The sequence below is a fragment of the Dicentrarchus labrax genome, unplaced genomic scaffold (assembly GCF_905237075.1).
Source record: "Dicentrarchus labrax unplaced genomic scaffold, dlabrax2021, whole genome shotgun sequence".
NCBI lineage: Eukaryota > Metazoa > Chordata > Actinopteri > Moronidae > Dicentrarchus > Dicentrarchus labrax.
Window position 1 is genome coordinate 23840666 of NW_026136719.1, and position 19675 is coordinate 23860340.

Below are 19675 nucleotides of genomic sequence, written 5' to 3' on the forward strand. Positions count from 1 at the left end.
TGTAAATGGTGAATGTGCACATATATTGCTCCAGAACATCCCAAAGTCCTGTTTTACACGTGGAAAATCCAAAGAAATCTTTTTTTTACTTTCTGGGAATAAACTAAATATATTATGGATGAGATTTTACTGGTATGGAGCCCAATATCCTCAGAGAAAAAAAAAAACTATTAAATCCCTTTGTTAATTATTATTATTATTATTATTATTTGAACATACAAACCTGGAAAGTATACTGGGTCAGAGCACGATGGAAACCTTTACCTCGCTTTGTGTTGAATGGTGGGATGAGGTTGGACATTGATGATTACAAATTGTGTTTAATTAATTTATTAATTTAAATGTATTTTTGTATTGTATATATTATATTGTATATTTGTTATCTTATTTGTCTTGTTGATGCTGGTTGAACATTTCTACCATATATACAGGTAACATCTTCAGCACACTATAGAGATGTGCTCTGCTACTGCAGGACTTTTTATCAAACTTGGATCCCTAAAAATAGTTCTGTATGTTTAATTCTGTATGTTTTTCTGGGAATGTTAACTTTCCCAGTAGTTGCCGATGAGTTTTGCATATTAGTGATCCAGCCATCACTTATTTTATCAAATTCATGAAGCAGTTTTTTTACCTTTTTGTAGGAAGAACTCCTGTTTAAAGTGTGCAAATGCAGTGTAATGCCCCCTGGTGGCGGAAGTGTAATTAAAGCAGTGTTACTCAGGACTAGTTGAGTTTATCTTGAGACAGGATACCAAGCAAGGTAACAGTTTTTATCTTAACTAAGAATATTATCTCCAAAACACACACAGAGACTGGTCTATGAAAATCAACACTTTCATGCTCAAGTATATTTCACAAGTCTTTGGGGTTCTAATGCTCCAGGTAGTCTACTGTAGCTAAACACGACCATAATTACTTTTCTTTTCAGTTAAGATCAGCCAATTGTATTAAAATGCAGAGACATCAAAAACAAAAAATACTTAAAATCCTCTTTATTTTCCTCACAAGAAAATGTACACAAGCTGATGAGGTTTATGTATATTGAAATACAAAAAATATGTGGCTACATTTAAAGTTGTCTTCCTTTGGATAATCATGACAACACCTATGGCAGAGCCACAGTAACAACAACAATAACAGCGTGTTCCGGACGGGTGTGTGGTGGTGTGGACAGGTCACAGTGAACTGATCACTGATATTGTCTGCAGGTCTACATGGCAGAGCAGACGCATGCTGGTGATTTCTAATTTTACAAGTCATTTTGGCTCTTTACACTCACAGTTATTTCCCACTATATTAGCAATAACAATTACATAATGATACAATCAGTCATAAAGCTAACAATGACAAAGATGAAGAATCCAAACTCGATCAACCATCTCTTTAAATGAATACCCACCCTACAGTTATGATACAATGATATATTCTCATTCTGACTAGACATTTCAGGCGTTGGTGCCTCTGTTGTCTATGAACACACTCCTCCAGTAGTGTTGATTTCAGAGACTTGCAGTCACATAATGCTGGTGCTGTCTTTGCTGGATCACAGCTGTGATAGAAACTCTAGGCCCAAATCTGCAAGAGAGGAGTGTAAAGAAATAAAACATAAAACAAGAATTATTAAGCATGAGTTGTGAGCTGAAGAACCTCAACAGACATAAACGTAAGTGTGTTGCATACTTGAATAGAGGGTTCCTGCTTTTAACAATAATAGTGTAGCTGTTCCTTTAGAAAATAAATGTATTACAAGGAAATGACACTTCCTCCTCATCCACTTGCAGGTAAGTAGCCAAACCTAACTAAAACAAATTGATTGGATAAATATGATCCAAATATACACACTGAACTGGGCTGATTAATTATGACAATTCATAAACAATTAAATCTCAGTGTTATTCACAAAATTACTGTATTGAACCAAACTAGCTTTTATGATGTGATTTTATGCATGAAAAGTTATATAATTTCCCAGTTACAAGGGAAATCCCCTGCTCACCCGTAAGGTGTTGTCCCAAGAGGCCGAGCAGAGCGCCGTGCCATCAGGTGACACTCTGACTCTGCTGACGCGGTTCTCATGGCCAAACAGAACAGAGACTCGAGTTCCCTTCAGAACATCCCACACATTGATGGTGTAGTCGTTATAGCCAGCAAAAAGCAGGCGACCTGGGGGTGTGAGGAGGCGAGAGAAAGAGGAAGTGGGAAATTTGGAATAACAGGAAGTAGAGACAGACAGAAAGACAAAGGGTTGGTTGAAATTGTGAGATAGAGGTCATATAAAAATAAAACAAAAATAGTTATTTTTATGTTGAATACTATATTTTCTTCTGGAACTGTTCACTTCCCCAGTAAATGCTGATGAGTATTATATTACCGTCCAAGTGTCCAAGTCTTCACTTACGTTATAACAGGACCTTTTTTTTTTTAAAAGTGAACATTTATTGAGCACATTTGATACGACAAGGCTTTACAAACTCCTCACCACTCAAAGAGAAGTCCACAGTGGAAGCACCAAAAATGACACTGTCCTTCTGGTAGACGGCTACCTCGCGGTCAGCTCTCAGATCATAGAAACGGCACTGAGGAACAGCAAGAAACATACAAACACACAGACACATACAGGACATACACGGTCATTTGACAATGGTAATTTCAGCCTGTGAATGTTCTACAGTCAGCACTACTACAATATATCATAGCAACAACAAGAAGTTACTTTTGTAACTTGTCAGTACAGTACTTGACTGGTACAGTATATATGTAGGTAATTTTTATTTTTTCCACAATCTGACAAACAACTGTCGCAAAAAATGTAATTACTGCAATCACAGAGTTCACCCCAACATCAAGAGTAATGTAATATGGCGTGACTCACCGTGGAATCGTCAGACGCAGAAGCAAATGCATCTCCACTGGGGTAGTACCTGAACACACATGGACGAAGAGGGAAAATTAGATACTGCTGTACGAGTGAGCTTTATATTTAAAAGAAACTGCATCACAGGGCTGAAACTTGGTCTCAGTCTTAATCTAATACAGAACAGCAGATGGCGAAACAAATAAAGTGGCTGATCTTGAATTTTATTGCCTTTTGTATAACCCAACATTTCTTGTTCTTTTATGGATATTTTTGCACTCAGTATAGTCGTCAATGAAATGCTCAAATGTGAACATGCAACAAATGGGCATCACTTTACACCACAGCAATAATAACATGGTAATAGTGGTGTAATAGTTTTATAATAAAGAGGTAATACTTAAGTAATTACAAAGTAATAGCTATTAACAATGAGTATATAGATTTATTTAGCAGGGTAATAAGGGGCCAAAATCAAAAAGGCTAATAATGGGAAAACACATTTAAATATGGCAACAAGGTAAAACCATTTTGGTAACAATAAGGTTACCTGTTAATAAAATGGTTATATGGTAATATGGTGACATCAGTGGGGGTAATAACTTGATAATAATGAGGTAATTTAGTTAGATTTTAAAAATAAAAAAATTCTTGGAACTCAAAATTAACATATAATCCTGAAATTCCTCCTAAACTACCTCTTTCTATTTAATGTCATGGTGAAGAAAAGAGGAAAGATGTAAAAGCTACTTTAGACCCGATTACATTTCATTGTAATGATCTAAAGTAAGGGCACTACAGTCTCTCATTTATTAAGGACAAAAAATTAAAGGGTAGCAAGATGCCTCAGATGTGCTATGACACATGTTCTTCTGCTCTTCCCGTCAGTGGAACAGTTTTATATCTCATGTCTGTCCAGTAAATTCTCCCGATTACTTAATGAGAAAGTGAAACACTGTGAGACTTTTGTTTTTATCAAAGAGCTGGACTCACTTTACGCAGTTGATGTCGGACTCATGGCTCTCAAAAGACTGAATGTTCTGTCCAGAGCGCATGTCCCACACGTTGGCCTTCTTATCACTGCCCTGATAACACACACACACACACACACACACACACACACACACACACACACACATTAGAGAAATAAGATAATTTTGCGGTCCAGTAAAAATCCAGTTTCTTCCAAGTGTCTCATGAAAACTCTCAATCCAAAGAGAGCCAAGAGTTACAGGATTTTGCTACAACCACATGAATTACAAACAAACTAATGCAGAGACACACACTATCTCTCTCTCTCTCTCTCTCTCACCCCAGAGACAAAAGTGTTTCCAGTCTCAGATGGGGCGAGGTCCAGGGACAAGACATCAGCTGTGTGACCATGGAAACTCTGCAGCAGCTGCCCGCTCTCCACGTCCCACAATGCACATGTGCCGTCACCGCTGGAGGTCAGAAGCTAGCAGACACAAACACATACATGCACAAAAGCACCCACACGCATACAAGAGCACAGGCACACCACACATGTTCAACATGCATACAAAAACGAGAAAGAGAAAACAATCAATAATATGAAAACATAACACTTATTTTATTACCAAGTATTTTGGGAGGCAAGGGCAAGACCTGTAACTTCTGTGCATTTTGTGGATATTAACCAACAGCTTAAAAAAACTGCAAAAGCTCTGGCCGGCTTTGTGCATCAGTGAACTGTACGCTGCAGAAAGCAGAGAGGAGGAAGTGCCATCACAGAGGGACTGGGAGTGGTAAATTCTGTTGGAAACTCCACTAAAAATTGAAACTATGTTGAATCAGGTTTAATATGGCACTGCTGGTGGCCATATAAAGAAAACATATGGATAGAAAAGTGATGTTAAAAATTGGCCTCATATCATTTCAAAAAAATTATAAACAATTGATTCATGCTATAGAAAAATAAAACTGCCAGATTTTATTCATTTTAGAGAACTAGAAGCATTTATTTTGTTACAAACACCAATCCAATGCCTAGTAAATGTTATTTGTTCTTTATTTTATATATGATTTCAGCTATAGGCTTTGCTTTCATTTCTCAATTTTAATACTGAGAAATGAAACAGCCAAAAACAGGCAGTGACTGACTTCATGGAATAATATTTAAAGAAAGGAAACATAACAGCGTCATCAAAATCTGCTTTCTATACACACCTACACACACACACACAAATATATAACAAAAGCCAAAGTTCAGCAGCACATCCTCAGAAAATTCTGACTGCACGTCATGTATCCACGTACAAACAAGCACACAAAATGCCAAAATGTCAGCGATTCTGATCTGAAAACAGATTATGGGCACTCAGAGACACATGCAGACATCAGAGATCCCTGCTGGCTGGTGGATTAGAGAGCTCCTGCTGGATGACCTCAGGCACAAAAACACACCACATCCTGCCAGCACTGAGAGGTAGCTCCAGTTTCAACATGAATGCAATTATCAGTAAGCCACAATTACTGACACACTCACACACAGACAGATGGAGACCTCACTGATCTAACAGAGAGCCTTTGCGTCAGTCTGACTTTACTTACTGCCACCTGCATGTTACCATATATTAAATACTCACAGGGGGTTCCTTAAATTACCCAGTGATCACACATGTATATGTCTTTAATGAAAAAGCCTCACAACTCATAACTCACAAGTCAGCTGTGTTGCTCTCAGCTGGACACACACACACACACACACACACACACACACACACACACACACACACACACACACACCTGAGGTAAAACCAAACACAACTGTATGTCATCCTAACACTCCTGTTAGCAGACTTTAAGGGTGTTCTTTCTGAGCCCTCAATGTAGTCCACAGCCTTGTGCTGCAAGGTCTTTTCTAATGGCATAAAGGCTGTGTGCGTTACAGTGCGCTCATGTGCATGCGTGTGTCTTTGTGTGAGATGCAGTATGAGAGAGAAGATGTATGAGAGACATGTACTCTATGTGTGTGTGTGTGTGTGTGAAAGAGAGAGAGAGAGAGAGAAAAGACAGGGAGAACACATGCATGCGTGTGTCTGTGTTAAATGTTCTGCCCTCAGGTCAGTTTGCTCCACTGTTTCCTAGATAAAAGCCACTCAGTGTCTATTAATACACCCAGGATAGAGGACCATCACCACCCCCATCCCCTCTTGTCTCCATTCTGCAACCTCCTCAGCTCTCCCATCTATCTTCACTCTCCTCTTCCTTCTATCCTGTTGGCAAGTCATATCTACACCCATTAAAAACAGTCTAGTTAATGCGGAGTCATTGACCTACAAGACGTATAGTACATCATTGCCTGAAATACAGTGTGTATAAATATGATGATTAACACAAAGAATAAGGGGGTTTGGACTAGACGAGTGGCTGGTTGGTCGAGGGGTATGATTCTTGCTTCAAGTACAAGAGGTCCAGGGTTGAAATACCAGATGAGCCCTACTTGTCACAACACTTGTCTCTTGCTAATTAATGTTTAACAGTGTAATGCTCTCTTTGATTCAGCATGATGTTGGCAGGTTTACAGCTGAAGCCTGGTAGTTGTAGAGATTGTAGACTACAAAAACATCAGGGAAAAACGTTGCAATGTGAAAATATAGTACATATACTCCATATCTTCACCGGAAACTGGTAATGAAAAATGCATTCAATCATTGACAATAAGTTCACAAGGGTTTCTTTCATAGCATTAAACTGGTGCTCACCTGCATGTCAGAGTTGGTAAAAGTGCATCCTGATACATAGTTGGTGTGCATGGCCACAGCCTTCTTCTTTGCAGACAAGTTCTCATTTTTGTCCAGTGACAGCGGGAACACTGAACACTTGTTATCCAGTCCGCTTTCAAGGAGATAAAAACATCCAGAGGTTAAATGATGGATCTCATATGAGTGGGGGGACCTCACTATTTAAGATTAAACAGTATAGATTTATTATGCAGGGTTTAAAGTGTGGATATAAAGTGATCCAGGCTGACAGAGTAAAGGTAAATAAATAAACATTCCTTCCTTCCATTCGGAAAAAATGTTATTGAAAGTCATTGAAAATATTGATGAAATGTATAGGAGAATATCTAATATATATAAGTTCTCCTTCATAATAGTAAAAACTTTTAAGGACTAACTTAGTAACTTCATAGTGAAGTTGTTAATTTCTGATTACTGGAAAGAGTAAAAGTGTATTAAATATAGGCGGTATGTGCTTACCCACATGCCACAGCACAGCCTGAAGGAGCATAAGCACATGCCATAACCCATGTACATGGCAGGGTCACCCCATGTTCCTGTAACACACACACACACACACACACAAATGCATGGAAAAGGGAGAAAACATGAGAAAAAGAAAATACATTCTCGTTAATAAGCATAAACCAACCATACTCTTATTTACACACACACACACACACACACACACACACACACACACACACACACACACACACACACACACACACACACACACACACACACACACACACACACACACACACACACACACAGAGCTGCAGTAAACCTGGATGTGGTGAGTATTAATAGGGATTATGTTCAGTGTGGCTGTGTCTGCTCCATCAAGAGGCATAATGGTTGAACCAGGCTGAATCCTGGCTACCATTTAAGTGCACTCACACACACTCACACACACACACTCACACATACATACACTCACACATACATACACACTCTCTCTCACACACACACACACACACACACACACACACACACACACACACCCCACACCCACACTCACACTCACACTCACACTCACACACTCATTGCAGTGGACAGATGGAAAGATAATCTTTAAATGCATATTTCCATGTGATCATGTTGCACCCTCTCCCTCAGAGGAGTGTGGCAGCAGAGGATGACCCACTCACTCACTCAACACCAGCACAAATGGTGACAAGAACATCTGTGCATCTGAGCATCTGGGCATGCAAAGGAATAAAACACTTAGCCTTACATAACAGAGCGGAGAAGAAGGGAAGGTTAAATTAGGAAAGCAAGCTTCAGAAAGTAATAGTCTTTTTCTGAAGATAGTTTTGCATGACTGCATTTTGTTCTCTTGGCCAGACATTAAACTCACCCTATTGATTCATGATAACTGACATTATTAGGGAAAAAAGATATATGACTGTATTTGCAAACTCAGTCAACTTAGAGTCCCAATGCAGAAAGCCCACCTTCTCCATGTTAGCTAACCAAGGAATATCAAAACTCCCTTAATTCAACTTCTTTTATTTCAAAAGAATCCAAAGATTTTGATATTCAGCCCCTTAATTTACAATAATTCATTACTCAAAGGAATACACACATTCTCTCACATATGAACAAAGCACCACATAGACCTCACCTTATTAAGAGTGAATGCATCCCAGACAATCACTTTTCCATCCTACATTAGAGAAAAAACAGCATTACATAAAAAAATAAATATACTGTATACATAAATAGCATCACAATGATGACTTCATGTAAGATAAAACTACAGCGTATTCGTCTTAATATACTGTATCACATCTCTATGTGTGTGCATGTGTATTACCTGAGAAGAGCTGACTAGACGACGTTTGTCTTTACACCAGTCCATACACAGCACCTTGTTCCCATGACCCTTCAGCAGACGCTTAGTCTTTATGGAGAGAGCACCCAACATCTCGACCTTCTCAGCCACCTGGTGCACTGAAGTACCAACACAAACAATTCGGTGTCGGGTTTATGAGAACCTTTGACTGCCAGCAGTAACGGAAGAAGTACTCACAAACTTTATTTAAGTAAAAGTAGGAATGTTGCAATGTAAATACTCTCCATCACAAGAGAAAGTTCAATATCAATATTTAATATCTAACAACAGAAACATAAACTACAGAAATACTGTCAGCAAATTTTACTTAAAGTACGTCTGTTTTTGTTTTTATTACAAGTTTTCTGAAATGTTATGTGTAACTATGCAAATAAGGCATTAGAAATATGCACTTATTTGCATTCCTTTTCAGAAGATAAATCTGAACACTGGATGAAACCAGATTCAGTGTTCTGGTTTCATTTTGTTGACATATTAGAGTCAAAGGGAAGTTTGGGTATCTTTTTATCACTCCATTAATCTGTCAACAGCCACAAAAACAAAACATTTTCCTCATGCTTTTATGAATAATATGTTCCATAAATCAGGCAATGAAATTATATATGAACAAACCCCTTTGTCAAAACCTTTAGAATATACAGGTGGAAGGTTTGGTGTGTGAAAGTAGCCTATATTAAAAAAAATATTTTAAGAAAACAGCCTTTAAAGTAAAATGTATAGTAAAATCCCATAAATTACGACATTACAGGGGAACAGGGTGAACATTTTAACTAATGGATATCACCATGGAACTCACAATTTGATGATCCTACTTACATTAAGACAATTATTTTCTCTATTAGCGACAAGTTTTCTGAAATGTTGTGTTTAAATATGCAAATGAGGCATTATCTAATGCTAACTTTTGCTAAAGTTAGAAGAACTGTACAGACGCAAATAGACAAGGTGAAGTGAAATAAACAGCTGAATGTGTATTCTGGGTCTATTTCTTTCCACCTGTCTGACATGTTACTGAAGCAAAATAGTTCTAAATGTCAGAATGAACCGGTGTGTGAAAACGAGGGTTTTACTTTAAGTGTGTCGCCTTCAGTAAACAGCGCTGTGTTTCAGTAAAAAGCTGACAGAGTGCTGTAATAGTTAATAACTGTTGTTTTCAATGTCGTCCCGGACACTTACACTCAATGTCGTTGAGCTTCCCCCGCTCCTCCTCCAGCTTCTTCTTCAGAGAGTCGCTCTCCTTCTTCAGTGACGCCAGGGTTTCCCCGCTCTGGAGCCCCTGACAAGCCATCTTTGAGAGGCAGCGACCACAAAGACACACAGAAAAGAAAAGAGGAGGAAGCGGAAAGGGGGGCGGGAGAGACACGGGAGAAAACGGGGGACAGTTTAGGGGGGAATGGGACGGTTGGTTACAAGTTAGTTGAGATGGTCCACGAGCGCGACAGTGATGCTGCCGCGCGTGTCAGAATCCGCTCCTGCTCTGCTTCAGCCTCCCAGCCCCCTCCTCCCCTCCATCCTCCCCTCCATCCTCCCCTCCATATTCAAGTTAGCGAGCACCGCAGGCATGTAGACACTGCTCTGGCCACGGTTCATTGATTGTAGGAGAGTTCATATATTTAAGAGATAATGTCTAACTTCCTCTGAGATTTTCATTATATATACTGCAACTGCATTAAAAGGTTCCATTGTTGTATTTCTTTAATTGCAGTTTAATTATTTTATTGTTTCTAAAGTGGTGTGTCTTTTAAACCTCTCTTCAGCTTAATTAATTACTGATGTAGCATGTCAAAACACACTAAAGCTGTGCCACCTTACTCTTCAATAAAGCATTTAGTTAAACATAAATTGTGATTAGATTAATAATGAGATTAAATGTAAAATGTCAGTAATTGCAGTTGCCAGCATTTAAGCATATTTCAATTTGATTGGCTCATTTTCTCCAAGAGCTTATTCAAATTGAATCTAATATGGCAATGTTGACAGAGGAGATATTGTAAAAGAGTTGTCTGTATCATAAGATTTAAGGTTTATCTGCACAAGATGATGCAGAGTTTTAATCACAATTACTATTTTACTTTACTTTTGTTGTTTTCTTGCAAACATGTTTCAGTATTTCCCTTAGAGACACGTAAACTCTGCAATAAAATTCTTTTAGGATAAATACTGGAGTCAAGTGAGTTGCTTACAAAGAGCCACAGATTAGGAGGAGGCTCCGTGGCATGCATCTATCTCATCAAGGTCCTTATAATGTTCTCTGTGTGTTAAAGACACATTAATACGACTGCTTTGTCCTCAGCTATAAACAGATGTTACTGCTCATCAAACTAAAGATACCCTTCATATGTAGAAGCTTGGCTGATGGATAAACATGAGAGTCGGTTACCCCTGTAGCTTCAAGGCCACGCAGTCGAAACAGTGTGCAGACTTTAATGCATTTGTATGGATTTAATCTCTCTTTTTCCATTTTAAAAAATCATCTGTCAATTGTTATTGATTGGTTGGTGTGCAATGTTGAATGACAAGGTCAAATGAATGATTAAATTAAATTAGCAGTAGATAAATATTTTGTTAAGACACTTCATCCAGCTGTTTAGTGAAAACCTCACGTACCACTTCCATACAGAAGGAGCAGTAGTTGATGGCGTCGTTCTTAATGTAGATGTTCATTAGTGGACTGGCTTTCCCACAGCTGTCGCAGGGGCCAAAAGTGGCAGCCAAGAATGTCTGGTCACACATGGCTGCAGATGATCAGCAACACGCCCTGTGGAGAACACAGACACAAACATAAAGATTTATTCAGTCATTAATATTTAGTTTTATTGACTCATGTGCTGGGCTGTGACTGCTCGGTGTGTGTGTGTGTGTGTGTGTGTGTGTGTCTGTTTGTTTGTGTGGGTGGGCCAGGAGATAAGTAGTTGGTAATCTACTCCAGCCTGATCCTTCTCTGAGCTCCAGAGGAGAGCAGCACAGCTATTCTGGGAACCGCCAGTCTAACACAGTACTGTACATGATAAACACTTTGCGAAATCAAACCACAACTGATATGATATCATATGACCTTTCTCATCAGGAACAAATCAAAATTACTTCCAGTGTTTACATATTGATGTAATATACAATAACGTCAGAACACATTTTTGTTTCCTTCACTTTGTTCTATTACATTTGTAAAAAAAAAAACAGTCAGGAATCTTGCACATTACAGAAATTATAACCTTAATAAGAAGATTTACCCCTTCCATTAATAGCAATATAATACAGGGTACAGGATGTATGTATAATAGAATAAAATGATTTGATATTATAGTTTATTAACCACTTGAACTCAATCTCAGTTTATCACAGTCACCTCTATCAAACTGCACCTGTCCTAAATATAGTTTATTTTTCTACTTTACAGGCTCATTTAAGTTATAAACTATACACTCTCTTGTTACATTTACACATCAGATTAAATCATTTGCACCTTTATGTAAACACAAAACACACCAACATCAGTTAGCAAAATGTTACTTTCACAAATATCAGCCGTATCAAAGATAAAATCTTACCTCACTAGAGACTGTTTTCCCTCTCGGTACTGCAGGTATTTGTCCCTGGAGAACTAAGCGGAGTTTTTCCAGTGAAGAGGATTGTCAGTGAGGTACAGGGAGGGAACAGTAAGCTTCTTAGTGTTTAAGCTGCGACTCTGCACTGCTTTTACCTCCATGCTTCATACGCTGCGTAGCCTTACCTGCAAGGCTTGGAAAGTTACATTTACATCCTAATCCAATACACAATGCTGATTTAATATTTAGAAATCCTTAGGATGACCTGAAACTGCATGGTGTAATATTATTGTACATTACATCACCTCATTGGAAAGATTATACAGTCAAATCTAGATTAAAAGGCAACATTTTATCAGTTACAAAATGGTAACGTTTGTTCTCCTTTTTGTACACTGTTGCAAATTTATGTTGTAATCAGATTTGTGTAATCCCATTGAATGTAATCTATTACATCTAGCTCCAATTACTTGCAGTCTTCAACATACAGCTTCTTCCTGTTTAGATCAATACTGCAGACTGATTTATTTAATGACCAGGCATTTAGTAATATTAGTTTTCTGCAACTAATTGATGACATTTTCTTAATAAGTGTCTGAAAGGACAAAAAACAGAAATAATCTCCCCCAGACAATATGACAGTGCTTAATTCTTTTATTTTACTTTTACAGATTTGACATTTTATTCCAAGTTTCTTAGTTTCTTAACGGTGAACACATTCACTAAGCACAGCTACCAGAAACTACAAACAGTCCAGTTTGTCAAATGTACAACATGGGTCAGAGAGGAAACATTTGGTACTGGCTTCAGCATGTTCACACCAGTACCACAAATAGCTGGGGTGATGATGAGATATCTTTTTGTTTTTAAAATGGCACAATCAACGCTAGTGCTGATAAGAACAATGGTTATTTATAATGTCTACGTCATATCATACAACCAACTCTCTCCTTTATGTAAAAACGCAGCGTGAAGGAATGACATTTTCTTCTGTCTGAGAGCCCAAGAGAAGCCCAGGGGAACAAGGCGCCGCACCTCTGCTCAATATCAATGAATGAACGTATTTTTTTCCCCCTCTAAAACAAGGCCAGCCTTCCCACTCTGCACTCTCAATACATCAGTCCACAAGGATAGTCTGACTGACTCTGAGCCGGCTGGTGCTGCATCCATGAAATTCACAAGGATGTGTCTTCTCACCTGTGGCTACTGATTGATAGTAAACTGATTAAGAAAGTGAAGAGCCCACTCACACAGGGAATGTGGTAGAGGAAGCTTTATGGGCCACAGTTCAGTAAAGAGGTGGTGGGAATCAAAGGAAGAAAGGCTCTCTAATGTGAAGTATTTCAGTCCATACCCATCTATTATTCATCTGACTTCCTAAGCAATATCTTAAAAGTGCATTTTGACTGAAGGCTAACCAGTGCAACCCATCTGTGACACCGACTATAGGACAAAAGGACACCTTATCAAAATAAAAATGATCACATTTAACAATTTATATCCATTTTTAAGGGGGGGGTAGGGGGCACTGACAGAACAAAACAATGCCACAATGTTGATCATGTTAAGTCATTCAGATAGCAATTAATTCAGATAAGGCATTGTCCACAATGTGCAGCTAAAATCATGATACACTTCATTAACAATTTTAAACATTCATATGGTTAATTATTTCCATCAGTTACCATCCTTCTCGCTACAACCTGCAGATATGTATTCTTTACACAACCAATACTCTAAACTAGCAATTAATCCAAAATATATAACAAAAAGCAGACTGATAACGTGGTCCCGATGAGAGCGTATGGATATCAAATTCTTTCCAAATACAAGTGCAACACAAAATGACTTCACATACGAAATTCTTTTTACTCCACTTACAATTTGTTTTTGTCTGCAGTTTGTTCCTGTAAGAGTGAGGGTGGCATTTAATGAGATACCTTGGTAAAATATTTGTATCATTACCAGTTCACTCACTGATATTAACCCCCGGCTCTCACTGCTGTAAAACAGTTTGATCTAAGCTTCTTCAGTTGGTTGGCTGCTTTGTAAGAAACATTTTTAGATTTCATAAAACGTTAAATCAAAACAAAAAGGTACCGAGTCCAGTTTTGGTGACCGTTCACAATCTCCTATATATTTAAGCACCTTACAAAAAGAAAATATTCAATCAAAGCAAAATATCCATATGAAAGGGTAAGTTAACATGAGGCAAAAATAAGGTTCATGTGAGGGCGAGAGGCAAATCTGGTTGACTGTTAATACTAATGGCACAGCAGGAAGTGAACAAGCAAAAGTGCAAAACAGGAGGCAGCGAGGATAATGTGAACAGACAAGGACTTTTTGTTACAACATGGGCAGATTCCCTGACACTCATCCATCGACTCTCAACTACACCGAGGTTTCTCTGTACAAAAAAAACCCCTAAAACAACAGCATGCGGGTTAATTTCTGGTAACTGGTAATGCAGATAAAGCTAAGCTCATGCAGGTTAGATGAAGGCAGCAGCAGCGGTGCATGCTGTGCAGGTTTTTTACCACACTGTAGCCTTACTGACAGAGTAACAGGTGTGGTGTGATGTCACCCTCAGCCTTTTAAAGCAAGTACCAAATATGTCTGTATATCTGAACTAAAACAACCTGAGCACCAAACAGAAAGGATACAAATATATTTCTGTCAGTAACCCTGAACTTCAACCCCTACGGTGCAGATGAGACACGGAAAAAGCGCAAACGTTCCACATATTCATATTCTGTTGTTTTTAGTAACAAAAGCCCATGTTGTTCTTTCTCTGCCATGAAACGGGAAGGCATAGGGTGGAGATGGAAGGAGTGGCGATGAGAGGACTCGGTCCACAAAGCTGCAGTAAGTGTCAGTGTGGGAATAAGTCAGAAAACATTGTAAAGCTGGACAGATTTGAGGCAAACTCTCCAAAACCAATTTCACACCTTCTGCTCAGTGATACATGGCTTTACGATATGCATAACTCTGATACTCAAGAAAATGACAATACTGAAATAAATAATTCCACAATGATAATAGTAAAACATTTTCAAAACTCTGACTAGAGCTGTGACCAGAGAAGACAAGTAGAGGGAAGAAAGCTCTCGGAGTGCAAAAATCCCAGCGACACAGCGGTAACCAGAGCGTAATGTGTGTGTGTGTGTGTGTGTGTGTGTGTGTGTGTGCGCACGCACGAGTAAATATCTTTGTGCCAGTGTTTCCCATGACGCTCAGCTCTGGTCACAGCTGTAAACAGTATCGATTGTAGCAGCTCAAACCCTTGGCCAGAGTTTGAACCTTCGCACCTTCTAAATCTCTCCTCAGTCAAAATCCGTGCTACACTTCATCTGCCAGAAATGCAGGACAAACATGATAAAGCGACATCTCTACGTTAAGACGCGGCCTAACAGATAACCTGTGCCGACACTCCTTTAAACTATACTACATCTTTTACCTGATATTGGCATAAATAGCGTACAATGGAACTAAAACTAAAAACTGTCCCCACAAAGCTGTTCATCTTGGGAAATGATGGTCCCATCCTTCAAATCGGACATGTGTTCTGCAGAGAGAAAGCTTCTAATCTTAAAAAGGGAAGGGTGAGGAGGGAGGTGAATGCAATAAATAAAATACATATTATGAATATTTATATATATTTATATATGTATAAATAATATAGTACAGACGATGAGTTCTGTCTTGGCTTGACTGTGTTCAGAGAGTAAAATGACAACATACAGAACGAAGCCTGGTCCAGGTTACCTCAACATGGGGTGGAGAGAGCTAACTTTATCACTCATCTATCATTTATCATTTCGTACTGGGACTCAAAATTCACTTTGCCTATCAAATAGAGACCCAACATATCAAGCAAGACTACATCTTATCAAGTTATTCCTCTTTGTGAGGTCTCAGCACCTCTGGGCCTCGTGTACGGTACGTACATTCTCACTGGAGAACGAGACGATGACGAGAAGAACTCTCTTAACAACTAGTTGAAACACAGAGGGAGCTGGGGGGTGACCTGGGTCCGAGACCACTAAGACAGACCCAGGTGTGTACTGGAGGCATTGATCTGGTCCTGTGGCTTCTCTAAGAGGCAGGCGTTTATACAAGCAGTGGATGGAACGATGGCGTTTTACAGCCAGATTTTAACCAGCGGGATGACTGTGGGTGTTGGGGTGCATTTGTGCGTTTTGTAAGAGAGAAGGTGCACATGTAGGCGTGCATGTGTACGTTCAGAGGTTGAACGTATTGTACAGATGCATGTTGACAGTTCAGCATGTGTTTCTGTGTATAATTTTTCATGTTCAGACCAGGGATATCTTAAGAGAAATAAGTACGGTCTGAATTGGGTGTTCAACATTAACGGCTCTTTGAGACATTTAAATACATTTTTTAGACATGATAGCTCAAATTGTATTCATTTTGTGTTTACTTCTCCTGTGATGCTTGTGTATGGGGGGAAAAAAGTCTTTTTAGGCCAGTGAGGGTCATGAGGGCCTTGGTTTAGACACGGGTGAGGAATGCCAGGTTCAGGGAGCCGGGGATCTGGATGGTTTCCAGGGCGAGGGAGGAAGGGCTGAAAGGGAAAGTGACCGGATAAATCATCTTCGTGTCCATCAACAACTGGGGACTCTCACAGCGGTCTCGCAAGCGAGTCTAAAGGGAGAAAGCAGAGAGCAAATGAGATGATTAATATGCAGTTACATTTCGTTTGCAGAAAAAAGGGGCCAATCTCAATTTCAAAATCAAAGTTTTTTCCAACAGCCAGGCAGTTTGTGTTATTCCTTTTATTTATGTTACAATGTGCAATGTTTTTGATTCGTTTGGATGCAATAAGCTTTTGTTTCTGAAGAAAATTGGTGCAGCCCATATGTTGCTTTGAGCTTGGCAAAAAGGATGTAAACTAGTACATTACAGTACAATATAACACACAATGTTTAGGAAAATGGTGGTTAGAGTAGAGGGTCCACCAATTTAGTAGCAATTAGTTTTCCAGGAGCATTCATGTCCCTAATATTTATGCTACAAATGTATAAAATAGTGAGTACAGAAAACCGTGTTATATTTCTACATCTGGAATAAATTACCTGTATGGTTCGTATGAATGCGACTGACACTCTCTCCTCAAACTCGTTGACTGGAGTGTAGAGGTTCAGGACCTTCACGATCTGAGAGAGACATAACACAGAAAGGTTACTCCAACAGCACCTTACCTACAGTGGTTTGGTTTTCTTTGCTTTTCGACAGACTATGGTGGAGAACAAATTATTTAAAAAGCTAGTCTAGATTATTGGAATGTGGTGAAATAAATGACGTTTTACCTGAGCAGTGGTCAGGGCCAGGCACATGGAGCAGATGGCCTCAGCGTCCTCATCAGTCTTTTTCTTCACCTGCAGCAGCTGAGCCGCCTGGATCAGAGGCTCCAGAGTCTCCTTGGCTCCACATGTCATCAGACCTTTGTCCCTGAGCCACTCCTCCAGCTGGCTCACATTGTACCTGTGCACACACATCATAGGTTAATACAAAAAGATAAATAAAACTACAGCAAGCAAACCAGCAACGCTATGGAGCTCCTCCCTGAGCTGTGACATCTCCTACCTGATCTGCATGCCTTTGCTCCAGGAGCACATGTCCTTGCGCAGCAGCAGGTTGTTGAGGGTGACGGCTCCGATAATGTAGAACTGTTGCTTCACCACCTGCTTGATGAGCTCGGGGTCGGTGCCGTGCTGGCACATGGTGGAGTGGAAGGCGCTGAGCTGCCGCAGGATGGAGTCCAGGGTGTAGGTGCCCTCGTCGGCGATGCTAGACGTCCGCTTACGGAGACCCGTTGGCTTCACCCCCGACACGCCCTGGATGGTCTCGTGCTCCAGCATGCCAGAGACTGCAGGGAACACACACACAAATTACTAAGTACTTGTATAATGCACATAAGCAAATACATGTTCATATGCAAAAAACAATGAACACGTGTACATGCACACACCTATCATGGGCTGGAGGATGTTCTCCATGCATTTGATCAGCTGCTGGTAGATCTGGATGGCCAGGTCACTGATCACCTGTCTGTACTCTGCCAGGTCGAAGTTGGACAAACAGTGTTCATTCTGCCTCTGCGTGTTGTGCTTCATGAAGGCCTGAGACACACAGAGGAGGGCAGATTCAATTAAAACACTGTTCCATTACAATCAATAAAACAATAAATGTCTGCTTTTCTACTTTGTCACAATGTCCAGTTAATTCAAATGGCTCCAAGTCTAAGGAACCTTATTTAACAATGTGTACGTATTTTGAGTGAGACAGTTTCTATATTTGTGTGTCAGTCTCACCTCGTCTCCGCTGTATTGTTTCAGACAGTGTAAGAAGCGGCAGGTGTTCGCCAGCCAGAAGGAAACTGTCTCAAAGTCATCTCCTCGTTTCTGACGGGAAGAGGAAGAACAAACCGGAGTCAGTAAACCAGCTGGTAGTAGTCATAATGTAACTCTATCAGACTCTCTACAGTTCAAAATATCCTGCCACAATTACTGAAAAATACCTCTTAGAAAAAAGTACACTTCCCTTTCCCCAAGTCACATGGGACCAACCTACGCACATTTAAGCCCAAACTACTATACTCTGTAAACGTCGCCCCAAACTCTTACCATCCCTCCTTTGTAAGGTTAATCAACCAGCACACACGTACAGTATACATACCTTTAAGATCTTCTTAATACTGTTGATGGTTGAGGTGAGCAGAGTGCGGACCTTCTGGTCATCGTTGACATAGTCTGCGTGTCTCAGACACATGAACAGAATGTAGGCTGGCAGACCTGGGATCAGATTCACGGCTACACCGCGAGGCTTCAGCTCTGGAGAGACAAGAGGGGGCACAAGTTCGGTGATGGACTGAGGAAAAACATGAGAGGATAAGTGTCTGTTGTCATACAAAGCCTCACGTTCCACAGATGGGAGACCATGTGGAGTTTTAGATTTTTTTTGTCCTTTTTTGTTATCTTAAAAAGTAGTTTGAGGTTTGCAATCATAGAACGCTTAAAGGTCCTTAAATAATCTCAGTTTATATATGTTGATTTTTGCCTATATCTTCATGATTAGTTCTTACCCAGGATGAGGTTCTTGACCAGTTTCAGCTCATCCTCCTTCTTGTACTCCAGCATCCCTTGGAAATCTTTCTCCCTGCGTGGAATGTTCACAGGGTGAATCGGCTCATCCACCATCTGTCCCGGAGACGTCTGGCCCTCGGTTTGACCCGCTGGGAGACACACAAGACATGACCGTCAGGCAACATACTGAACTGCAGAACTCAAACTCACATATATACAGATTCTCAAGCCTTTGCCGGCTGATGATTTCTCCTGTACCTCCCATCTCTCCAATTCTCTTGGAGTAAACCTTCAGCTGCTTCTTGAGCTTGCGGATGGTTCGGTCCTGCTTCTCCAGCTGTTCCATTAGATCCTGAGGTTGGAGTGATAGAGAGAAAGACAGGAAAAAGAAAAGAGAGAGAATAGTGAGGACAAATGCAAAGTCTAAGACTGCTTCACTCTGTCGCCACCCAGTGGTGAAAAGGAACACTTTCGTAAATCTCACTCAGCAGTGACTTGGAAAATGTGAGTCTTGGAAACAAAGAAAGAAAGAAACAAACAGAGGGTTGGGGGTATTTTAAATA

The 19675-nt window shown here is 39.9% G+C and overlaps 2 protein-coding genes across 4 annotated transcripts in view; both read right to left on the bottom strand.

Moving 5' to 3' along the window:
- Nucleotides 1–980: 980 nt before the first annotated feature.
- gnb5b (guanine nucleotide binding protein (G protein), beta 5b) lies at nt 981–12102 on the bottom strand. The gene is made up of 13 exons (XM_051380309.1): nt 12010–12102; nt 11069–11219; nt 9638–9749; nt 8423–8559; nt 8231–8272; nt 7081–7157; nt 6583–6715; nt 4170–4313; nt 3851–3942; nt 2876–2924; nt 2483–2579; nt 2000–2166; nt 981–1578 (listed from the first exon to the last, which is right to left on the bottom strand). The coding sequence occupies exons 2-13, from the start codon at nt 11192–11194 to the stop codon at nt 1567–1569; spliced, it is 1188 nt and encodes a 395-aa protein (XP_051236269.1). The 5' UTR covers nt 11195–11219; nt 12010–12102; the 3' UTR covers nt 981–1566.
- Nucleotides 12103–12642: 540 nt separating this feature from the next.
- The window catches only part of myo5aa (myosin VAa), a 50776-nt gene continuing 43743 nt past the window's right edge, over nt 12643–19675 (bottom strand). For all 3 annotated transcript variants that reach the window (XM_051380586.1, XM_051380585.1, XM_051380587.1), the window contains 9 exons: nt 19371–19464; nt 19112–19261; nt 18706–18860; nt 18342–18431; nt 17999–18149; nt 17614–17896; nt 17337–17511; nt 17103–17183; nt 12643–16671 (listed from right to left, as the gene is read on the bottom strand). In XM_051380586.1, coding sequence (XP_051236546.1) covers nt 16519–16671; nt 17103–17183; nt 17337–17511; nt 17614–17896; nt 17999–18149; nt 18342–18431; nt 18706–18860; nt 19112–19261; nt 19371–19464 — 1332 coding nt within the window. In that variant the 3' untranslated portion in view covers nt 12643–16518. The remainder of the gene's footprint in view (nt 16672–17102; nt 17184–17336; nt 17512–17613; nt 17897–17998; nt 18150–18341; nt 18432–18705; nt 18861–19111; nt 19262–19370; nt 19465–19675) is intronic.

Coding starts and splice junctions, on each gene's coding strand:
- gnb5b (XM_051380309.1), bottom strand. CDS start 11,194: ATGTGTGACCAGACATTCTTGGCTGCCACTTTTGGCCCCTGCGACAGC. Junction 6,716..7,080: donor GGCTGTGCTGTGGCATGTGG/GTAAGCACATAC, acceptor TCTCCTTGAAAG/CGGACTGGATAACAAGTGTT. Junction 4,314..6,582: donor TTACCAACTCTGACATGCAG/GTGAGCACCAGT, acceptor TGTGTCTGCTAG/CTTCTGACCTCCAGCGGTGA.